Source organism: Gossypium hirsutum, chromosome D07 (genome assembly GCF_007990345.1).
Source record: "Gossypium hirsutum isolate 1008001.06 chromosome D07, Gossypium_hirsutum_v2.1, whole genome shotgun sequence".
NCBI lineage: Eukaryota > Viridiplantae > Streptophyta > Magnoliopsida > Malvales > Malvaceae > Gossypium > Gossypium hirsutum.
The window spans coordinates 18745448-18768197 of NC_053443.1; the positions used below are offsets into that span (position 1 = coordinate 18745448).

The 22750-nt window shown below is 30.9% G+C and overlaps 1 protein-coding gene across 3 annotated transcripts; it reads left to right on the forward strand.

Moving 5' to 3' along the window:
• Positions 1-8347: 8347 nt before the first annotated feature.
• LOC107954323 (signal peptide peptidase) lies at positions 8348-14400 on the forward strand. 3 transcript variants are annotated; one of them, XM_016889851.2, is made up of 12 exons: positions 8348-8536; positions 8634-8744; positions 9552-9667; positions 9755-9906; positions 10010-10095; positions 10919-11046; positions 11422-11472; positions 11902-11988; positions 12121-12190; positions 13660-13796; positions 13910-14013; positions 14169-14400. In XM_016889851.2, exons 2-12 carry the CDS (start codon positions 8705-8707, stop codon positions 14203-14205), a joined length of 1008 nt encoding a protein of 335 aa, XP_016745340.2. In that variant the 5' UTR covers positions 8348-8536; positions 8634-8704; the 3' UTR covers positions 14206-14400. The 3 variants fall into 3 exon arrangements, with proteins under 3 accessions (XP_016745340.2, XP_016745338.2, XP_016745339.2); XM_016889849.2 differs by having other exon boundaries at positions 13910-13987; XM_016889850.2 differs by having other exon boundaries at positions 8366-8536; positions 8651-8744; positions 13910-13987.
• Positions 14401-22750: the final 8350 nt, after the last annotated feature.

The window sequence follows — 22750 nt, forward strand, 5'->3', positions numbered from 1 at the left end:
CTAATGTAATCATTAAAATAATGTTAAGATTACTAAATAAAAATTTTCAATAAATAAAAAAATAAATTATTAAATATTAAATTAAAATAATATAAATATCTTTAAAATTTTAAAAATAATATGGGTGGGCTTAAAATGGGTTTGGGTTAATCTTTTGCAAATATTGGCAGACTTCAACAAAATTTTAGGCCCATATTTTAGGTCGGATCAAGTTTGGGCAAATATAAAGTATATTAATATCGTGCTCAGTCCAACCCATAAACACCTCTAGTTTAAACATGATAATTAAATTGGAGAATAGTGATTTGGTTTTGTAAATTAGATATCACATGTTGGAAAATATTATTGCTATCACTTATTGATTAATAGTTAATTTTTTTACTCTTTAATTTAGGTTTAATTCACGATTTAGTTCTCGAAGCATACTTATTTTTCCACTTTGGCACCTATATTTTTTTTTGTCTCATTTGGGTACTTTAAGTATTATTTTGTTACATATTTTGGTCCCAATTTTTAACGTCGTTTAAAAAAAAAGGTGGCCAACAAAAACATGCCATGTGGCATTTTAATTAAAAATATATTTTAATCATATATTTATATATCAATTTTAAAAAATTATAAAAATATAAAAATTTAGAAAATATACATAATAAAAAGTATAAAAATAAAAATTATAAAAAATAAAAATTCATTAATTCCATAAAATAATTAAATATTTTTAACCTAAAAATCTAACAAAATTTATTGGTGTTCTTCATCATTTTCATCATGTTCTTCATGTGAGGAAAGAGAATATGTAACAGTGTATACTTGACTCGATCATTGAGTTCAGGTACTTGATGGTACAGAGTCCCAATTAACTTAAATAGATTTCAAGTTCTATTCTTATTACATTCTTAAATACCCACTTTACACATCAAACTATAGTAAGAAATATAAGTTCTAAAAGTTACTGCCTTACAATCTTAGCAGTATTTACAATTCTAAATTTAAACTTTAAATTATTTCATTCGACGTAATCCCTAAGGCGTGACCTCTAAGGGAAACCTCTTTATACGCATGTATGACTCTCACGCCTATCCCACAAATTTGGCGGTGTCAGGCTTGGTCCCTCCACTAGATGTTCTAGTCAAACATTTGTCTTGGAAACAGGCAGTAAGCATATAAGTTCAAATGAACTTAGTGATATTTTGTAAAACAACGTTATAGCAATAATTTTGAATATTTAAGAAACGAAGTTTTTAAGCAGAGATTTCATACTCCCTGTTTATCCTTGACTTTCCGTGGATTTCCACCGGCATGGTCGATGCATGTCCCTTTTTTCGTAGCTCACTACTGGCTGACTTATTTTCTATCTTAGATGTATGCATGTCCTTTACAATAATGGATTTTTGTGTATTAGCAAATTCCCTACTTATTTTAGTTTATTTCATGCCTCAACAAACTTAACTTTTACCGTTATCTCTTCACTTGGATATAGAGTTCATGGCCTTTCATTGGTTGTCCTCTATTTTTGTTCTTTTTAAGTTTGGATCCTTACCCTGATCTGTTACTTTTTAACAAGCTGTCCACCCAAGGTAGTCCATATCGAAGTTTTTCTTTCAGATGTCTCATATGGTCTAATCGACGCTATCTAATCCTGATCAAACATTTTTCCTATTTGTAGATTCCTGATACACTTTATCAATCTGACCATTTGAACGATCATTATCTCCGGGTGAACCTCGGCGGACTTACCCGTATCTGGCTGCCCTTTTTCACCCATAGATCCTTAGATTTAGGTTCCGCTGGGGAATCTCATTATCACATCAATTATGGTTTATTAGCCAAAATCTACGGACTTATCCTAGCGGATATTTCATAACTCCATGTAGCTTTTCCTTCCTAGTTCCTCATCAACGTTAAGGATAACACAATCCTATTTCTGTTTTTTAACAATTTGGCAGATTCTTAACAATGCTGCTCACCCATGATCCTAGATGCGCCATATTCATCCAATCATACTACTCTCCGTGTGATTCATACAACGTTCTTCCTTTTTTTGTCCTGTCAGCTTCCTAGTTCACTGTCATGGTGGATATTTATCTATTACCATAGTCGAGCCATGGTCTTACCCACATAACCCCCATGTTTACTGTCCTGGCGGATTCCACCTGCTGCCATAGCTGAGTTATGGTCTTACATATATAACCCTCATATTTAACGTCTTAGTTGACTACCCCATTTTTGCTGTCCCGGCAGACTCTCTTGGTTGCCTTAGCCGAGCCAAGGTCTTACACCTCGTAACCCTATGTTTAACGTCCTAACATAATTTATTGGTTGCTACAGTCGAACGATGGTCTTACACTTTTAAACCTCTTCTGAGGTGTCACCCCGAATGACCTTATAACCATTACCACGATGTCGCCCCGGAGGACTTTATTGTCATCGTGGGGTTGCTTCATAGAGTTGAGGGATCGTCATAGTGTCACTCTAGCGAGCCAGTCAATAATTTTCATCGCGGTGTTGCTCTATAGAGTCGATAGACTGTAGTCACGGTGTCCCTCTAGTGAGCCAATCGATAACATTCCACATTTGCTACCCAAGCTCCCTTGGATTCCCATTTCGATCCGTTTATTCCTCCAATGCACCAACTAATCCTATCTTCATTTACCTCGTCAAGGTAAATACCTCCGCACCCTGCATACATTAAAACATGTATTCCATACAATTCATTATGCTAGCTAATTCAACATACAATTTGCCATCATTTTATTCATTAATACATAACTAAGCAATATTCAATAAACAAATTTGTAAGAGTGTTTGCACTTACAGTATCATGCATACATAGCTTACTCATATTCCATGCTCATACACAATCATGATCTTAGGCACAACTCAGAGCAGACACGAACATAATTCAAGTAAACGACATTACATCATCAGTCACCCAAAAGAAAAGTACATAAACTCACCTTAAATCCTTCTTCCTTATCAACTTAGCTTGTCCTAACTTCAGAGCCTCCTTCGTCCTGGAAACTAAGCATGATAACCATTTATCTTGGTTAAATTAAAGTCATTTAAACCTTAAAACCCAAAACCCAGTTTACAGAAACCTATTAGAAGTTATAGCCCTCTTTCTTTTCTTAAAATCTTGAGCATAGAAAGGTTAAAAAGCTTACCAGTTCCTCAATTTCTCTACATCCAAACTTCACTTCTCACAACATCAGTTCCATGCAGAGCTCTCTTGATCCTCCTCTTCTTCGAAGCAATGAAGAAGACATTGTAGGCAATAAGGAGATTACCAGCTAAATTTTGGAGAATTCTCTCTTTTCTACCTACATAGATATATATATCTCCAAGGTTGCATGGTTTCCTAGTCCATTTTTGCTTATCATTGCTAATCATTTTATCTCCCACTATGGAACTAGTCGGTTCCATCTTAACCACACCAGAATTGAGACCTAATTAATCACAATTTAGCCACTAAAATTTTTGGATTTCCTTATGGAGCTCGACACTTCGTTAATCAATTCAATTTAATCCTAACTTTCCTTAAATTTGGGTCAATAATGATAATCGAATGTTACAGAAGAATTAGGTTTTACAATCTCATTTAATTAAAATATTGTTTAATTTCATTTATTTTAATTAATTTAAAATTCAAGTAATCTTTCTTTTAAAGTTTCAAACCAAAAAACAAACTAAACCCAAAAATTTCCAAATTCCACTATCAATGGCCACTGACAGCTACCATACTCTACTATTGGCCATTGCTTACTAGTAGTCGTTTGAGTCCAAATTTCATTATTCTCTTTTCTTTTATCCTCTCTTTTCATTTCCCACGTTTAATTTTTAAAACAACACTAGATTTTTGTAGATTTACAAATAAATCTCGAAACTTCAACACCAAATCTAGGTGTTTTTCACTGTTGGATTGTCTTCAAATTTCGGTATATTCTTTTTGTAACCCAATCACCGAGTTCAAGCTACAAGGTGTCACATTCATTTTCGGAGCAACTACTATCAATTTACATTCGATTAAAAATAATTAAACATTCAAATATAAGTAAAACATATTTATAAAATGATAAATAATCATTTTGGGGTCTTATACGAGCTTAGGAAAGCTCATTTTCTAACTCGAGGTAGAAATAGAACCAAATTGTAAAGATTTCAAAGTTTTGGTTTGACACCATGACTTTAAGGGTTCCTTGTTGTGACACAATTCTCTGGCATAGGCTTGTCGTGATCTCGAGTATACATCATTGCAACGTGACTCACTGTTTTCAAAATGACCAGTTTGAAGCAAGTTGAAAAAGATTTGAAATAACACTTAACATCTCAATTGCAACCAAATCAACAATATACCAATTGCATTCAAGCCAAAATATGCTAAAATGGTACTTCAAAATAACATTAAACAACCAAGTTCTAAATTTAACCATTTACGATACAAAATCGACTTAAACCCTAGGTATATGCCATAAACAATTAAAAGATTACTTTACAAAATTTACTGAGTTGGTGAATCCCTTCTTGGATACTTGAACTACTTCTCAATTTCTCGAGGATCACTTACACCTATGTACGGAGAAAATAAAACGTAGGCTGAGCAATAGGACTTAATGGTACTTTTATGATCCAAATAGTATAACATAAACATAGGTAATATATTTCAAGATTACGTATGTGAATACGCACTCAAATCTAACCAATTATGTCTCAAAATGTCAACCATCCTCATCATCTTACAATGCATGAAAACATACTTATAATCATACTTAAATAACTTATTCAACATCACCATGAGCATAACCAATTTCATATGTTTGTCAATTATCAATCTTTAACCCTATACTCATTTAACATCATTCGTGAATAAAATGCAAACATTTGTTTACCTTTATTAGCATGTTATCTAATGCCATTAACATCATTTACCTATTTGACTATCTTTCAATCTCTTTCCTAGAGTTGTTTGACTCATTCTCAATCACTTATGCACACAATTCATCTCATATCATTGTAACATCTCATTTACATGTCATTTACCAAATTTACCAATTATATATCCCCATTAACGTGACTCGGACTCAGACGAATACACTAATTATCCAACCAACACACAAATCTGGCACCGAAGTGCATCGTTGGATAGATCGAAGTAGAGTAACCTGGAACGTAAAGTGCATACTAGCGTTCAAAGCGTATCACTGGCGCACAAAGTATATGCTGGCACACAAAGCGCATCTTGGGACATGAGGTGCATCTTGGCGCATAAGCGCATAATCCTGTACACAATCAAATCATATGGCATGCCAACTATATCCGACTTGGCCCGACTAGTTAATAGGGTACCGATGTTCAATTATATTATACAATATGATACATAGACCATTTCTCATTCATATGCATAATCATAAGTCAAATTCATTATCAAGCACATATACTTCATATCGTATGACATACCTTATTTCAATTCTCATTTTACATATCATAATTCAAGTATTTCATGTCATTTCCCAAAACAGATAAAAACTAATCACAACACCATGTACTTACCTTGACGTATATTCATCTAATTAACACATATATGCAAGCAATTAATCTATTCCGAATCATAAAAGTATAAATTGTGGTCTCATGTCACTTGTCAACAACTTTCGCTTTTCCTTTCCCTCTCGAAGGTTTCGCGCCGATGTTCGCTCTGATTCATCATAAAAATAACATACTATCAATTTCCAGAAAATTCATAACCAAATATCAATTTACACATATTTTATAATTTATTCAATTTAGTCCCTAAAACCGAGACAAACATAATTTTCAATCTAGAGCTTCAGATTAAAATCCAATTTCACATATATGCATTAGGGACCCTCTACTTCCTACTCATATAGAAATTTCATGACACTTTTTTATTTTATTCAATTTGGTCCCTAATGTGCAAAACTAACAATTAAACTTTACAATTTAGTCCTTATCTTAATTTAAGCTTAATTTCTAACAATTTCACAACTAAATTATTCAATTCTCAACAATGACAACTTATTAAAATTTCCCCAATTGATCAAATTAATCCATGGGTTATCTTAATCAAACTCCCATGATGAAAAATATATAAAAATCAAAGAAAAATTGTTAGGGACTTACTTGGAATCAATGCCAAAAGCTCAAGGACTCAAAAATGGCATCCTCTCTTAGGTTTTCTTACTTTGGCCAATTGGAGAAGATGAATTATCATCTCTCCTTCCACTAATTTCCTTTTATACCATGATTAAGTATTAGTTAATTTTAATTAATCATTTTCTTATGTTTTTAACTATAATTAATTAGTTAAATTACAAACCATCATTACATTCCACTATCAGCTATTCTAAAATGGCTTATTTGCTATTTTAATCCTTTGGATGATTGTTATCTAATCCGCAGGCCTTTTTCTAATTAAAAATAAATAGCGATTAAACTTTTACAATTTAGTCATTTGAACTTAATTAACCACATTTTCGACTAAATTGCTTAACCAAAATTTAATTCATCAATATAATAACTTTATAAATATCTCTATTTAATATTTACGGACTTTATTTACGGAAACAAGGTCTCGAAACTACATTTTTTGACACCACTAGAATCTGGTTCGTTACACTTTCCCTCTTTATAAGCTTCTCATTCACAGTTTAGATCGACCAAATAATAATAATCCATTCTTGCTTTGGCTGAAATTTGGGTTGATGATTTTTTAAACCTTTTTGTTCTTCTTCTTTTTAAATTTTTATTTTTATTTTTGGTGTATAGTGATGATAATTATGATATGAATATGCATTTTTAGTAATGGATAGGAAGATTTTAGCCATAATTGTTTATATTTGGAAGAAAGATGAAGTGAATAACAACAAGATAAAGGGGTGGGGAAGAAGATGGAGGAGAGAGAGAACATGAGAAACAATTGAATTAAAAATATATATTTATTAATTAAATTAAATTTTAATAAATATATATTTTCAAGTAAAAAAATTTTAAGTAATAATTTTTATTAAAATATAAATACCACAATGTGGAATTCTGTAATTGGTTAAATTTTTTTTACCGCTAGTTAACTTTTTGAATTAAAAACCATAAAAGAGGGATACTTTAGATACCCAAATTAGGACAATAAAGTTAGGTACCAAAGTGTGAAAAATTATATATTTCAGGAGTCAAATCGTGAATTAAGCCTTTAGTTTATTGTTTTGGAAAAAGAAAAATAATTACTCTGGAGTCTTTTCTCCTAGGATAAAAACCAGGATAAACTATATAGTTATTCACCTAATTTCGGTAAGTTTTTATTTTAGGGCATAAAAAATAAACAATTTTCTCCTAGGATAATAATCATTTTTATTTTAGTCACCTAATTTTAATAATTTTTCATTTTGATCATTCATTTATTTTTTTTCCTAAAAACCAGAGCTTTTTTTTATTTATAAAAAATGAATTATTTAGGTGTGGAAATGAAACCTAAATTTTTCTCTATAACTCAATTATTTGTAAAACCCCAAACTTTTTCTATAAAAACTCAGGTTTTTCTTGAGGAAACCTAGGGTTTTCCTTTTTACTAGAAAAAATTAAAACTAATTCTAAAAAAATAATAATAAAGGATTAAATAAATAAAATGGGTTTTACACAAGTAATTTTCTGTAAAATCCCAAAATTTTCCCTTTATTATAAAAAACTAAAATTAAATCTAGAAAATAAAAAATTAAAGAAATTTAAATTAGTTTTTCCTATAAAAACTCAGATAATTTCTAGTAAAATCTCATGTTTTTCCTTTTTACTGGAAAAACTAAAATGAACTAAAAATAAAAAATAAAGAAAATTAAAAAGATAAAATAATTTTTCTTATAAAAATTGAGGTAATTTCTATAAAATCTTACGTTTTTTTTCCTTTTATAAGAAAACAACTAAAATTAATTATATAAAATTAATTTTTAAAAAGATAAAATGAGTAACCAAAATAAAAATTTATTAAAGTTGATAATTAAAATGAAAATAATCGTTACTGATAATGCCTATCTTGAAATTTTTTTTTATTTTGAGTGCTAAAAATGAAAACTTACAAAAGGACAGATATTTTTGTACGACGACGTGGCAGAATCTTATTGGAATTGGCACCTCATCGGACTGTCAACTCTTTTATGACCCGAGCGGATAATAATCCTCATACCAATTACAAAACCTCACCCAGTAACAGTCGCATACAAACCACACCAAGAAAGCCCAATAATATAACGCCACGCGTCAAAATTAGTTCCCTTCGCAAAAATTTCCAACCAAAATATCCCTTTTCTATTGGCAGTTACAATATTCAAAATGACAGCACCTTCAATTATGGCAACAAAATTGACTCCAGATTTTGCTTCCTTTAAAGAAAAAAAAATCTAAGATTTTCGTTTCAATCTGCGAGAAAGATTTTTACATTTTTTTCTCACTCTTTCTCTTTTCTTTTTCTTTCATTTCCGGCATCTCCGATCTGTAAAGCTACACCCACTGTTAAGAGAGACAAAAATTAAAGGTTTTAATCCCTAACTTTATTTGGAAGTTCATTACATCTTGGTTTTGTTTTTTCTTTTTCCTTTATTAATAAGTTAATTTGTTTCCATCTATTATAGTTTCTTTTTTGCTCTAGGTGACAAGAGGTTTCGAGTTTTATTCGCTGTTTTATTAGAAATAAACGACGACAATGAAGAACGCTGAAAGACTCGCCAATTTGGCTTTAGCAGGTTTACCTCTTTTTGATCTATTCTTCAGCGTTTTCTTAGTTTATTATATACATTTTTAGTTTGTTTTTGAAATGGTTGATTTTTTTTGGGATATATATATTTTTTAATTTTATTATTCAGTTGTTGAATTTGGTTTAGTAGAAGCAGAGTGGATTTAGTTAGTTAAAGTGTCTTTCTGTTCGAGTCGCAAACAAAGGAAGATAAATGATAGGAAATAGATAGTTTGAGATCGAATTTGACTCTTTTTTTTTTCTTTCAGTCTTGGGGATGTATATCTTATGTAGAAATGAGGTAGCTTTGTTATTTCTGGTATAATGATCTTTATTTTATTTATGAAACTATGTTATTTTAGCTTTAGAAAATCTTAAAGGAATAGAAATTTTAGGCTCTTTTTGGTTGTTGCTTTGGACATAAAAGATAATATTTTGAAGGATTTAGAAGTAATAGGATGCATGCAGTTAGTCATTTCAAGCAATTCGATTTTATCATTTGCATGTTTTAGTTAAATATGATTTTGTTGTCTACTCTTTCTTCTAAGTTTTAAATTTGTGAACCAAAATTATTTATCATAATCAATGACCAGATGGATGCACTTCGTATCTCATATCCCCACTTTTTTCATTCTAAATGCATTATTATTGTATATTTCAAAGTATTAGAGTTCGTACCTCATGAATCTTTCTCAATATAATAGATGTATGCCTCATGGCTAAACCTTTTATAGAGTAAATGTAACATAAATCAGTGTCAGATATGAGATCTCTATGGAAAGCTTTTAACGTGATATCCATGATTTGCTAAACGCAGGGTTGACAATGGCACCACTAGTTGTGAAGGTAGACCCCAACTTGAATGTTGTTTTGACTGCATGCCTAACAGTATATGTGGGTTGCTATAGGTCTGTCAAACCTACTCCACCATTGGTGAGTAAATTGATTTTGTTACTTTCTTATTTTGTCATCAAGGACCATAGATAAGAATTATCTAATAATGTCATGTATATCATACAGGAGACAATGTCTAATGAGCATGCTATGCGTTTTCCATTTGTTGGGAGTGCAATGCTGTTATCACTTTTCTTACTGTTCAAGTTCTTATCAAAAGACTTGGTTAATGCAGTTTTGACATGCTATTTCTTTGTGCTTGGGATCATTGCTCTTTCGTATGCTCTTTCCATATAAATTTGCTACTATTTTTTTAACTTTTTACACGTTCAGTTCACCTGATGCCCTTATCTCATTTATTCTTTCTGCCATCATTCTCAGGGCAACAGTACTGCCTACCATAAAACGCTTCTTGCCAAAGCATTGGAACGAAGACCTTATCATTTGGCATTTTCCATTTTTCCTCTGTAAGCCCTTCTTTTTATTATTCTTGTGGAGTATATTTTGAGTTTTATCTATAAGAGGATTTGATTAGTTTTTGAATGGGATATAACCTTTTTCTTCTCTAATATATACTGAATTATTACTGTTGCTTCAGCCTTTTGTGTTTATGATGTATTCTTCGTTTTTCTTTTTTGGCTTTTTGAATCTTTTGTTCAAGGCAAGCATCATCTATATTTGATTTGAAAATCCTTAATGTACTTTGATTCTTGTTTGTTTCTTCCTGATTTGTCTTTCTCTGTTATTTGCCATTATTTCCTCTGAAAATTACTTTGGATGAGTTTCTTGTGTGGGAAGGAAGTTATGTGGAGATGGGAGAAACTTTCTTGTTTTCTTTTTCGGTTGTAGAAGGATACTAGCATACCAGCTGCATTAAGGTTTTCTGGCTTTTCTATAATTTGGTAGTTTCTTCAAATCTTCTGCTCAACTTTGTTTCTAGGATTTGCTCTTAGAATTTTGTAAATCCAAAATGGAGTAAATTCTTTGATTCTCTTGATGCCTTTTAGAATGGTATATTTTTGTCAATTTATGAGCATTCTGGTTCTTGTGCCATATAAAGTTGCCAGGTCTTCCCGCTGGAATAGTTTAAATGCATAATTTTGTTGTTGATTTGAGTTTTAGGTGCCAATTTCTTGCTGCAGTGATATAGCCTTTTCCTGTTTAAAGTTGAGTACATATATATTTGGTTGTGTTCATCATTGACTCCTTAGAATTCTTACTTGATCTGGTTAACATTACCTTGCTTGCATTATGCAGAATGATTTTTTTCCTTACACCTTTCTTAAACAGCTTTTGAGATTGAGTTCACAAGATCTCAGATCATAGCTGCAATCCCTGGAACTTTTTTCTGTTCATGGTATGCTTTGCAGAAGCATTGGCTGGCTAATAATATTCTGGGTCTCGCTTTCTGCATTCAGGTATGGCTTAAATCCTGTCTAATTGATCTTGTCACTTTCTAATGTAGAGGGATTTCTGATTAATGAGTTATTTGGTGCTTGGTATCTACTACTTTTTATTTGATTTTGCAATGAGATCTAGAATAATCAATAATATTGGGATATTCTTGTTAGTATTCAATCTTGTAATATGGAAGTTTGTATGTCTGTCAATTTTTTTATTAGGGTTTAATTAACCAGTTGAATGATAATTAAAGTAGTATTTTCCTTTATCTTTAATAATTTTATGAAGGTGCTTATTTGTTTGTCTTTTCCTTTAAGTGAGTTTTATGTTCCTTTTTTTTTCTACCACTTATTAACTTGGTGTTTGACAGTTTCCATTGTTGGTTTTTGTAGGGAATTGAAATGCTTTCTCTTGGATCTTTTAAGACTGGTGCCATTTTATTGGTAAGTAGATTAGTGATTTTTTTTTTGTGTGTGTGTATTATTCCCTGTTACTGAGACAACTTCCTAGTCTGAATTTCTCTTTTATTTAGCAATTTTTTGCATGAGTTTAGCTGTTCATGATATGAATCAAACAACTTTCCTATGGTTGCTTATTCTTGAGATTTTGATCCATAGACCCTGTTTCCTTTATGTGCTATCTGCTTTGACAAGAATTGATCCCTGTGACTTCTACCTTACATTTTGCTCTGTTTTTTTGAGCTTATTATTAGTTTGCTCTGGTTAGCCAAATTTCAAAGCTTTTTTTTCTTTGCTGATTAGACAAATTACTTTTTGTTAGGCTGCTATTTGTCCACTTAATTCACTTTTTTTCTCATTTTCAACTATGTTTCCTTTTGTATGAATTTCCTTTTCCATCTTTATACATTGCAGGCTGGGCTTTTTGTATATGATATTTTCTGGGTCTTTTTCACTCCTGTGATGGTTAGTGTTGCGAAGTCTTTCGATGCTCCTATAAAGGTCAGTTCCTTGTTTTTCTTCATTTGAAATACTTAACCTGGTTGGTTCTTGTTTCGATGTATATTTATGTTTTGCATGTAATATTAAATTTGTTACCCATGGTGATCTAATTGCTTTAATAGTTATCTGCAGCTTTTGTTCCCTACAGCTGACTCTACCCGACCATTTTCCATGCTTGGACTTGGTGACATTGTAATTCCTGGTATGTTTGAAATTTGTTTTTTAGTTGGATGGTCTAATGCATGCTTCTGTTATGATGTAGTCATTCTAACTAAAAGAGAAATATCCTAAAATTTTGAATTTGAAACAGGGGAAAGTGAGATCACTTTTTCCCTTCCTAACTGTATTTTGTATCTAGAGTTCCCTCGTATTTTTCTTGACAACTGTTTTACTTATATTCATTGAGAATTGAGATCTAAGGCTTCATGATAATTCAAGCTCACAAGAGCATGTTAAATGGCTTTAAAAATTTGTAAGCTAATGCTTGTATGTAGACCTTGCCCAGACAAGGTGTTTTTAGATTTGGAATTTTTTAATAATAAAATTAATATTTTTATTTCAATTTTCTTTTAAAAATATATAGAAATTAGTAAAAATGTTACTTTTGAATAGTAAAGTGAGTAATTTAGGTTGGTCCGGGCCCAGCCCAAATTGGCTTGGGTAAAGGATTTGAATTTTTTTCTGGTTGCTGCTTGGCATGTTCCATGACACCCCTACTTGCATGCTTCTATTTGATTATAGGGTAAACTACATCCAAGGTTACTAAACTATTAGTAAGTTTACGTTTTGGTTATTTAACTTCAAAAAGTTACAAAATTGTCACTGAACTATTTGAAAGTTTTCATTTAAGTTTTTTTCATGAAATATTTTTGAATGTCATGAATTTGTGAATCAAAATCCAAACAGTTTTCTTCTTTGATTTTTGACATTGACCGTCAGACTGACTTGGATCTAAAGTATGTTCTACTCGTCGATGGGTATTGATACACTATACCAATTGTCGAATTGTCACTCGAAGCTTGCTAGTTAGACTTTCTTTGAAAAAAAAAATTTATAGTGTAGTGACCTAAATAAAAACTTTTGAATAATTCAATGACTTGAATAAAAAACTTTTGAATAGTTTATAGTTTAGTGATCGTTTTGTAACTTTTTTGAAGTTAAGTGACCAAAACGTAAACTTACTAATAGTTTAGCGACCTTGGGTGTAATTTACCCTTGATTCTATGAGTTTGTTGCTGGACCATGATCTTATTTACTGCTGTAGCTCATTTGATTTGTGGTGTTTAATTCGGGAGACGTTCATTCAATTTTTTCTATTCTTTTTTAACCAATGGCCCTGTATCATCGCTGTTGCCAAGATAGGCAACACAGCTTCCTGCGCAGTAATACTCTCATCTGCTGGTGTTTTCCTAATGTCATTTGTTATCAAGTGAAATATGAACCTTTTGCTTTAGGGCTCTGATTTTAAGTTATTGATTTACACTGTTGTGGAGATTAGTTTACATTTACTTCGTTTAACAAAAATTGTTTCTCTGTCTAATTTCCATTTCGTTTGACTGTTATTCCTTTGACAATTTACTTGTCATAAAGATAGATACGTGTCTACCGGAAACAGAATACAGTATGATCAACATTTTCTGTTTTTATATTGGTTTATTTCTCCCTTGGTAGGTATTTTTGTAGCACTAGCATTAAGATATGACGTATCTAGGGGGAAAGAGAGGCAGTATTTTAAGAGCGCATTTTTGGGGTACACGGTGGGGTTGGTCCTTACAATTGTTGTCATGAACTGGTTTCAAGCTGCACAGGTGAACTCTTAATGACCTCTGTTTTTATGTTATACGCCTTGTTAAAACATTATCCAGTAGATGTGCAGTGATTCTGTATCATGTCAAAACTTGTATGCTCATTTTGCTTTCAGCCTGCACTTTTGTATATTGTACCGGCTGTTATTGGATTCTTGGCTGCTCACTGTATATGGAACGGAGAAGTTGGACCGGTTTGTTCCCAGCCCTTCTCTCTCACGTTATGTTCTTGGTCTTGACTTTTTAATTCGATTTCCTTTTTGCTGTAATATAGCCATCTCCCAATCTGATGTGGGAGTGAGTGAAGAGTAGTTTAAGAAAAATGAAGAGTTTGGGTAACATAAATGATCTTGTATTCTCGGATTATGATTGCAGTTATTGGAGTTTGACGAATCAAAGATGGCGGTTGTAGAAGGAAGTGAAGACAAACCTAGCAAGAAAGTGGAATGAGGTATAGAAGGCAAGGCAGACAGTGAAACTACTTTTAGCTTGAGAAGGAATTAGTGTTTACGTTAAAAGGTCAATCTCTTGGCTAACTTGTTTTACTGCAATACCTTTGTAACAACAGATTTTGGAATTAAGCAAGAAATAATATTTAGCTTCTTAAGCAGAGATTTTTTATTCTTTCTTTTTTACACAATTCCAATTTTCATGGATATTCACCATGTTTTCTGAAAATTATTCTTCCTTTTCATGAATTTTCTTTTCAATGTTAAAAAGAAGAGATTAAAGAATTTCGAAGTATTTTTCTTAAGGTAAATTATACAGACCGAAAAGATAAAAAAAATTTGCAAATTGGTCACTCTTGTTAACAACTGTTTTTATTTTAGTCCGACCAAAATCATAACAACTGTGCCTTTGTAAATTTTTTATTTTCGGTACGAACTGTATAAAAATCATAACAGAGTTGGAGTCCGAATGTCATACGGATAGGGTCACAAAATGTTCAATATTTTGATTCTAGCATGGCCCAAACACTGGTCTTCTACAGGGAAGGCTATGTTTAACCACCAAATCTAATGTTCAACTTTGATTATGATATACACAAATTACTAAATGATGTATAAAAGATAATAAAAATATTTTTTAAATTAAAAATAATAATTAATTTTAAATATGTACAATTTTTTCATAAAAAAAATAACTTCTTTAATACATTGTTCACTTGAATCTCTCTTTTTTTTTATCCTTAAATTTAACTAAACAATAATATAAAAATCAAAATTTCTAGATTTGTGATTAGTCTTTTATTATTATATCAACTCAATTAATTAAATTATTTTAAATAAAAAATTAATTAATATTTATATAATTAAAATCAATTTTATAAGTTGAAATTATTTTATAGTGTGACATACTTATATTATAAAAAATAGTATATATAATACAAAAGTCTAAGGAAATACATCAACTGTTGTATAAATTAATTATTATATCATTATGATATTACAATGTGCATTCTTTTATTAATGGTATGCAACGTAAACCTTAAAATATGTCACTAGGGCTGAGAAGAAAACCAAAAACCGATCCAAACTAAGGTATTTAGACAGTTTATGGAATGCAAATTTAAAATTCGCAGGTACTCGAAACTAAACATAATTCTATTTTTAATTCATATATAATTAATTTTAATTTTTTATAATATAAAATTAAATATTTTATATTTAAAAAAGTGAAAAATAATTTAAAAATTCTTGAAAAAAAACATTATTTTTTTGAAATTGATTTATGACGACGATTCAAAAAGTCCTAAAAACCCAATCGAAACAAATTGATATCACTCCCACATATAACTAACTTCATGGTAGATTATAGCATATACAATTAACATTATATAATAATGGTAAATCAGTAACGATGTGTAACCCTATATAGTATATACAACTATGTTATTATAATGTACATTTTTATATTAATGATGCTTAACTTTAAACCGTAGATCTTAAACATGCAACTAACATTATGGTATATCATAATATATACAATTAATATCATATAATTAAGGTAGAGTAGTAATGATATGTAACCCTATATACAACTAACTACTGGATGTAGTACCCTAAGTGTAGTATTTTAGTTTATGTGCACTCGTATTTATTTGAACAAATTAGTTTAATAAAATTATCTATAAATTAAATTAATACACTTTGTATATTGTCTTCAATAGTCTTTGCACGCAAAGAAAAATGAAAGAAAATATTAGCTCCTTAATCTAATTGGAGATGGGTAAATCGGTTGAAAAACTAATATGTTGTTTATCAAGTCCAACTGGGGAGATGCTTTGTCTTGGACACCGGAGCGGATGACTCCCAAAAAATAGAGACATATATGTGACTGACTAGATTGATGGTACATCAGACAAGACCTATGTAACAACCCATTTTTCAATGGTTTTGGGGTTACAAATCCGATGAGTGAATTATTAAATATTATTATTTAATATTTTCGAGTCAAATATAGTATTATAATAAATTTTGATTTGATAAATTATGTTAATTGAATGAGTAATTAGGTTCAAGTGGTAAATACTTAAAGTCAAGTGGTTTTAGAAAATAAGGTATAATGAGTAATTAGGTTCAAGTGGTAAATCTTTAAAGTCAAGCGGTTTTAAAAAATGAGGTATTGGGACCTCGTTTCTATAAATCGAGCCCGTAAATATTTCTATTAAATATTCACGAAAGGTTATTAGGGTGATATTAATATTTGGTTAAGAAATTTTAATGTTTAAATGTTAATTAAGTAAAAAGGACTAAATTGAAAGATATACAAAAGTTAAATTGTTAAATTACTAATGTTGTAAGCTTTTATGTGGCTATTATTCCATAGTTTTATGTTAGATACGGTTGGTGCCTTAATTTAATTTAATTTATATGTTAAAATAAATAAAAGTAAACTAAAGTAATATATTAAGAAACAAAAAGGTAAAATCTTTATATATATATATATTTGTTTATGTTCATTTTCTTGGTGCCGAAAAACCACCATTTCTGAGGGTGTGAGGTTCAGCCAAGGTCTCTCGTGTGCATGGTTATATTCTAATCGCGGGAAAACCGAAATAGCGGATTAGTCGTTGGATCATGTTAGGGCATCATTTTGGTACAGGTAAGTTCATATAGAGTTAAATTATTTTTATATGATGTTTTAAATGAGTTACTATAAATAATTATATGAATTAAAATCTTGATTTGTAAGGTTAGTTTATTTAAAGCTTGTTATTGAGAAATGTGTAAATCGTGATGATATACAAAAATGTTATAATGTAATGGAAGTAAAGGATTTAAGAAGTAAAAGTCCCGTTTGAACCTTAAGAATTTTAAGATACAAGTGACATGTCATTAGGGTTTATACGGTTTCGGGTGCTAGTCTTGAATGTCCTACCAATGGCTGAGGTCCTGCATTTGTTGCTGATTCTCCACAACTTGTGTGAGCATCATCGTATAGCTAACATTCCAACCCACAACTCGTGTGAGCAAGCCCATTTTACAGCTCGTGTGAGCACTATTGAAAAGAAAAGGTTATGATTACATGAAAAGACATACTATGTGTGAACATTCCTAAGTATCCGATGAAATTCTAGATGGTTCAACGGGTAAGTAAAGATTAATGGAAAGACATGTATAAAAACTTAATGTACTAATGTTCATATGAAATGGAAAGATGAACATGCACATATTCCATGAAAAGAATGAGAATTTATTATGTGACGGATGAAATAAGCATGAAATTTATTTCTTAATATATGTTATGTTTACTTATAATCTACTAACTATGTAGACTCAAATGTGTAGAATGTGATATGGATATATATATATGTGTGATGGATGATATATAAAACCTAAATGCTTATTAGGTATATGTTATGATTTACTATGCTATATTATGTATGATATATGAAATTTAAGGTGTGAAAGGTAATGAAAATGAAAGTACATAGTATATGATGAAAGTGATTGATGATTTAAAAAGCTTGAGATGTTATATGCCTTATTTGATTAAGTTTATATGTGTATTGCTTCACCTACTAATCTTGTGAGATATTGTGTATAGGAAAAGGAAATTTAGACTATGGCTAAATTGAATCATTTATAGTTGTTTAATTATTGCACTTGGTAAGTTTAAGTTCTGTTAGATGAACTTACTAAGCATTAGTTGCTTACCTAGTTGATTTCTCTGTTTCTGTAGGTTATCTGAAAACTCGATTGGTTGGAATCTTCGTCGGAACTCGATCGGTTGGAATCACACTATCCATTGACTATTTTGGTAGCTTTTGATTAAGTTGGACTAATGGTTATAAATGACATGTATAGGGTTGTATGTTAGTTTGTTATGTTTTGAGCCTATGCCTAACATACTTGCGTATATATATGTGTTTTGAAATAAGTTGGTATATGCTTATGTTAATAGGTGAGTTTGGTCTCTTATGAGTGTCTTGTGAAGGAATTTGACCAAATGGTATAATTTAAGAATGAAGTAACTAACTGGTGAGTGTGTGATGTGTGTTTGGCATGCATAAGGCTTGAATACATATGTTAGTTTACTACTTGGTAAGTTGATATATTTTGGTTGATGCCAAACTTGTGTATACGTTTGTTTTTGGCTTTGTAAAATGCTTTAGTTAATATGTGTATTTGGTCATTTGAAGGTCAGGTAAATAGAGGACATATTTATAACATTGAAGCATGTCAATTGTGTGTTTGTATGGTATAAGTTTAAGGTATGAAAATAGCTTGGAATGAGTTGAATCAATGTTTGAGTTGTGGTGCCTTTGAATGACATATTGGTTAGAATAATTAGGATGATTGAATGACATGTTTTGTAGGTGTTTAAGGTGTGTTTTTGGTCATATATATGTGTGGGAAGAAGGGTGTCCTGGAATGCAATCATAGGCCTTGAGTTGTCTTGTTTTAAGGGTTAATTTTGGAGCACATGGCCTGGGACACGGATTGTCACATGGCTGTGTACCACATACAGTCACCATACACGACTGTATGTTATTTTATTTTTAGGTGCAGGTTTCACACGGCCTGGCGTACGACCTGCGACACGGCTGTGTGAAACCTGCACCTGAAAATAAATAACACACGGCCGTGTATGGTGATTGTGTGTGGTACACGACCGTGTAACCTAAGTCAGTGAGTTACACAATTTGGCACACGGGCTGAGACACGACCGTGTGCCCCATAATTCGAATGTCCACACGGTCTGGGCTAAGTCACACGGCTGTGTGACCCCTGTTTCCCAATTTTTCACATTTTCCCAAAATTTTCTCATTTGTTCCAAATTAGTCCTTGATTATTCCCCAAACTGTTTTTAGGGTCTCTTAGGCCAGATTTAAGGTCGTAAAAGCTTGAGTTCAAATAGGTAAGGAACCAAAAGTTGGTGCATTAGGTATACGACTTCTACAGTATGTAGCATCATTCACAATAGTGTAATTCATAGCCTAAGACATGGGTATATGATATCCTCTCATTAGCATTACATGATAGATGAAAAGTAGATGTGGTCAAGTGTCCATTGTCTTTATGATACATGACTTAATTACTACTTGATAGTAATTGACTTTTCATAAAGGAAGATGTAATAGTTACCATAAGATAAAATAGGATCATATTAGAGAACGGATTTATCCCAAATATATTAAGGATATCATATGAGGGTAACACACTTATGACAAGATAATTGGAAGAGCTTTGATTGTGTAGCTTTCATAATGGTATGTAATTGACAAGATATTGTTATTTTGCCTGAAAATAGTTAGAATTTATTTCTAAGTATAAGTTCTATTTTTTAGGAATAATAATTCTACCGGTTTCTATAAGAGAGAGATTTACTTTCGTACTGAAAGTAAGAAAATAATTTCTGATTTTATGTTTAATTCGAAATTATTCGAGTCCATACTTGAAGCGATTCGTAGTACGAGAATAGCGGAGAATACCATTCGGTTGAAAGTAGGGAACGTCAATGATCCGTCTCGCTCAAAGCACAAAAACTTTTTGGGAAAAGTTTATTGTTATAAATATCACAAACTGACTCATTTTTTTAATTTTTATTTTTCCGTTGCGTAAGAAAATTATTTTTAAACCAAATTTTTTCCAACACTAACTACTAAATTATAATTATGATCTTAAACCCTAAGTTCAAATCTTGCCATAGTATTATGTTACTAAAAAACATGAAAAGACAAAAGCACTCTTACATTACCAACTCAATCAATAGTTTAATATAAGATTATAAGTATAGATATTAAATAGTGGACCTGTTGACAATAATTTAATAAATAATGTAATACACGATTTTGCCCCGGGCAAAAGGCCCAAAATACAAATGGGCCGATGTGGCCAAACCAAACTACAGAGGTCCAAAACCAATGGCCCAAAATCATCAGAAACCTTAGGGTTTCTAATCTTCAGCCGCCACAACCACCAAGCATCCGTACCACCTCGCACGAGCCTCGTACCTGCAAAGCAAAGAAGAAACAAAGCAATATATGGCAAGAAAATATTGAAATCGAATCAAGCAGATATAGAAAGATTTCTTTTTACTTTTTCTTGTTTCATGATTGCTATAAAAGCAATCTTAATACACTGTAAAAGGGGGGCAAAAACATTGTATTGAAAAATTAAAAACGAAAATACAAGAGAGAAAAAGACTACTGAGAATTCAGAAAATAAAAGGTGAAACACCATTGTTAACGATTTTTATTTTTTTCTTTGCTTATTCTCTTTTCGGTTTTTTTTTCTTTTTTTGGTTAATATCTACTAGTTATTTAAGAAAAGAAACAAAAGGCTAAAGTTTACCTTATCGACGCCGTCGAACCCTCGTCGCTTCGTCGCAGTCGGAGATTGAAGGAAGGCTGGGGCTGAACGGCGGCATTGAGGGGTTAAAGAAACCCTAAAAAGAACTTTTTTTTTTCAGAAAAAAAGGATCTGAAGTGTTCTTTTAATTTTGATTTTTTTTAACCTTAAGGCAAATACAGAAACGGCGCCGTTTTGGGGGGGAGGAATCCGCGCTCGACCCGACCTGCAGGTTGGGTCCGTGCATTTCCACTCTAAATGGGAAATTGCGCAACAAGCCCTCCCTCTTTTGCGCCATGTTTTATTAAACCAGTTGTTTCTTTTTAATTTGGCCTGAATGTTTCTACATTTGTTCATTTCAGCCCATATCACTGCACGCCGTTTTGGGGAGGCGGATTATTTCCAATTTGCCCCCCATGTAATTCGCATATCGCGATTTAGCCCACTATTTCACTTAAATTTCATTTATTTCTTGTTATTTTAGTTTTTTTTCAACTATTTGGTCCCTTTTTACAGTTTGTTATTTTTTTAAAAATTTATTTTCTCCTTATTATTATTATTATTGTTGTTGTTATTGTTGTTGTTGTTGTTGTTGTTGTTGTTGTTGTTGATATTGTAATTATTATTTTCATGTACATACAAACATTTTTTTATATAATATATATACTTTTATATTTTTAATTTCAAAAACTTGTTTTTACTTTTGTAAATATGTACATACGTATACTTATTTTTTATATTATTCTTCGTTATTTTACAAATGTATATATATATAAATATACGTACACATTTTAGAATACACATGCATTTCCCATATTTTATAATTTAAAATATACATTCATTTTCTATAGTATATATATATACCCTTTTTTATATTCTTAAATTATTATAAACATATTTATTGTACATATATATAAGTATTTAAACACATACATATTTTCATGATTTACCTATATATACTTATACATTTTTATTCCTTAAATATATGCCCATATACATACTTTTATATATTTTTTATCTTACTGTCACAATTTTCGCATACATATATACATACATATTTTTTTAAAATTACTATAAGTTTTTTTTCATATATTTCATTCCTTTTTATGTATACTTATATGCTTTTTTAAATATATGCATACACATATTTTCAAATTTACTTATATATTGCACTTATATATATACATATTTTGTAAATACATATACATATATAATTCATATTAAAGTGTTTGTTTTATGTTGTATATTAGCATTTTATCATTTCTTTTTAAAACAAGAAGATATATTTACTTTCGTCAAAACATTATGACCGTTTTGTTCAAAGGTTTTCAAGGTCATGCAAATATTCGATATTTGGGATTTTCGAGAAAATTGAGCCCTAACGTATTGGATTTCGATTTTCCTTGTTAACCCTAAATAATCGAGACTTTTTTTTAAACGCATAAATAAAAATCATTTTTGGGAATTCAACACGTTGTGTCCTAACGCATTGGATGTGACGCATTGATTTCTCGAAATGAGGATCTTTTCTAAAAGATAATAAAGGAAATATTCAATGTTTAGAATTTTGAGAAATTGTGCCCTAACGTATTGGGCCGCGATTTCTTTATAAATCTTAAACAAATGAATATTCTTTTAAATTTTATTACACGAGTATTTTGGACAAACTCATTTTTGAGGAAGTAGAATATTGTGCCCTAACGCATTGGGTGTGACGTTTTCTTTCTCCGAAGTGAGAGGAGTCTTAATAAATAACATTTTTACTAAGGATCATATTTTTCAAATTTTCGACATTAAGACACTAATTAATTAATTAACTAGGTACCAATTTTGGGCGTAACGAGGGTGCTAATCCTTCTTCGTACGTAACCGACTCCCGGATCCATTTTTCTAAAACTCGTAGACCAAAGCCTTTTTTTAGGTGATCCAATCACACCTCAATAAAAGATTGGTGGCGACTCCTAATTTTCATTTTTTAAAGTTGACAACCTAAAATTTTTTGTTTTTTTTTTAAAAAATGATTTCGACAGCTTGGCGACTCCGCTGGGGACATACACGAGAGTCGAGCCACAAAGTTGATTAATTTCTGTCTTCTTGTCGAGAAAATAATTTTTTTTTAAAAATCATGAGATCATTGTGCATTCATTCATTTTCTTGCTT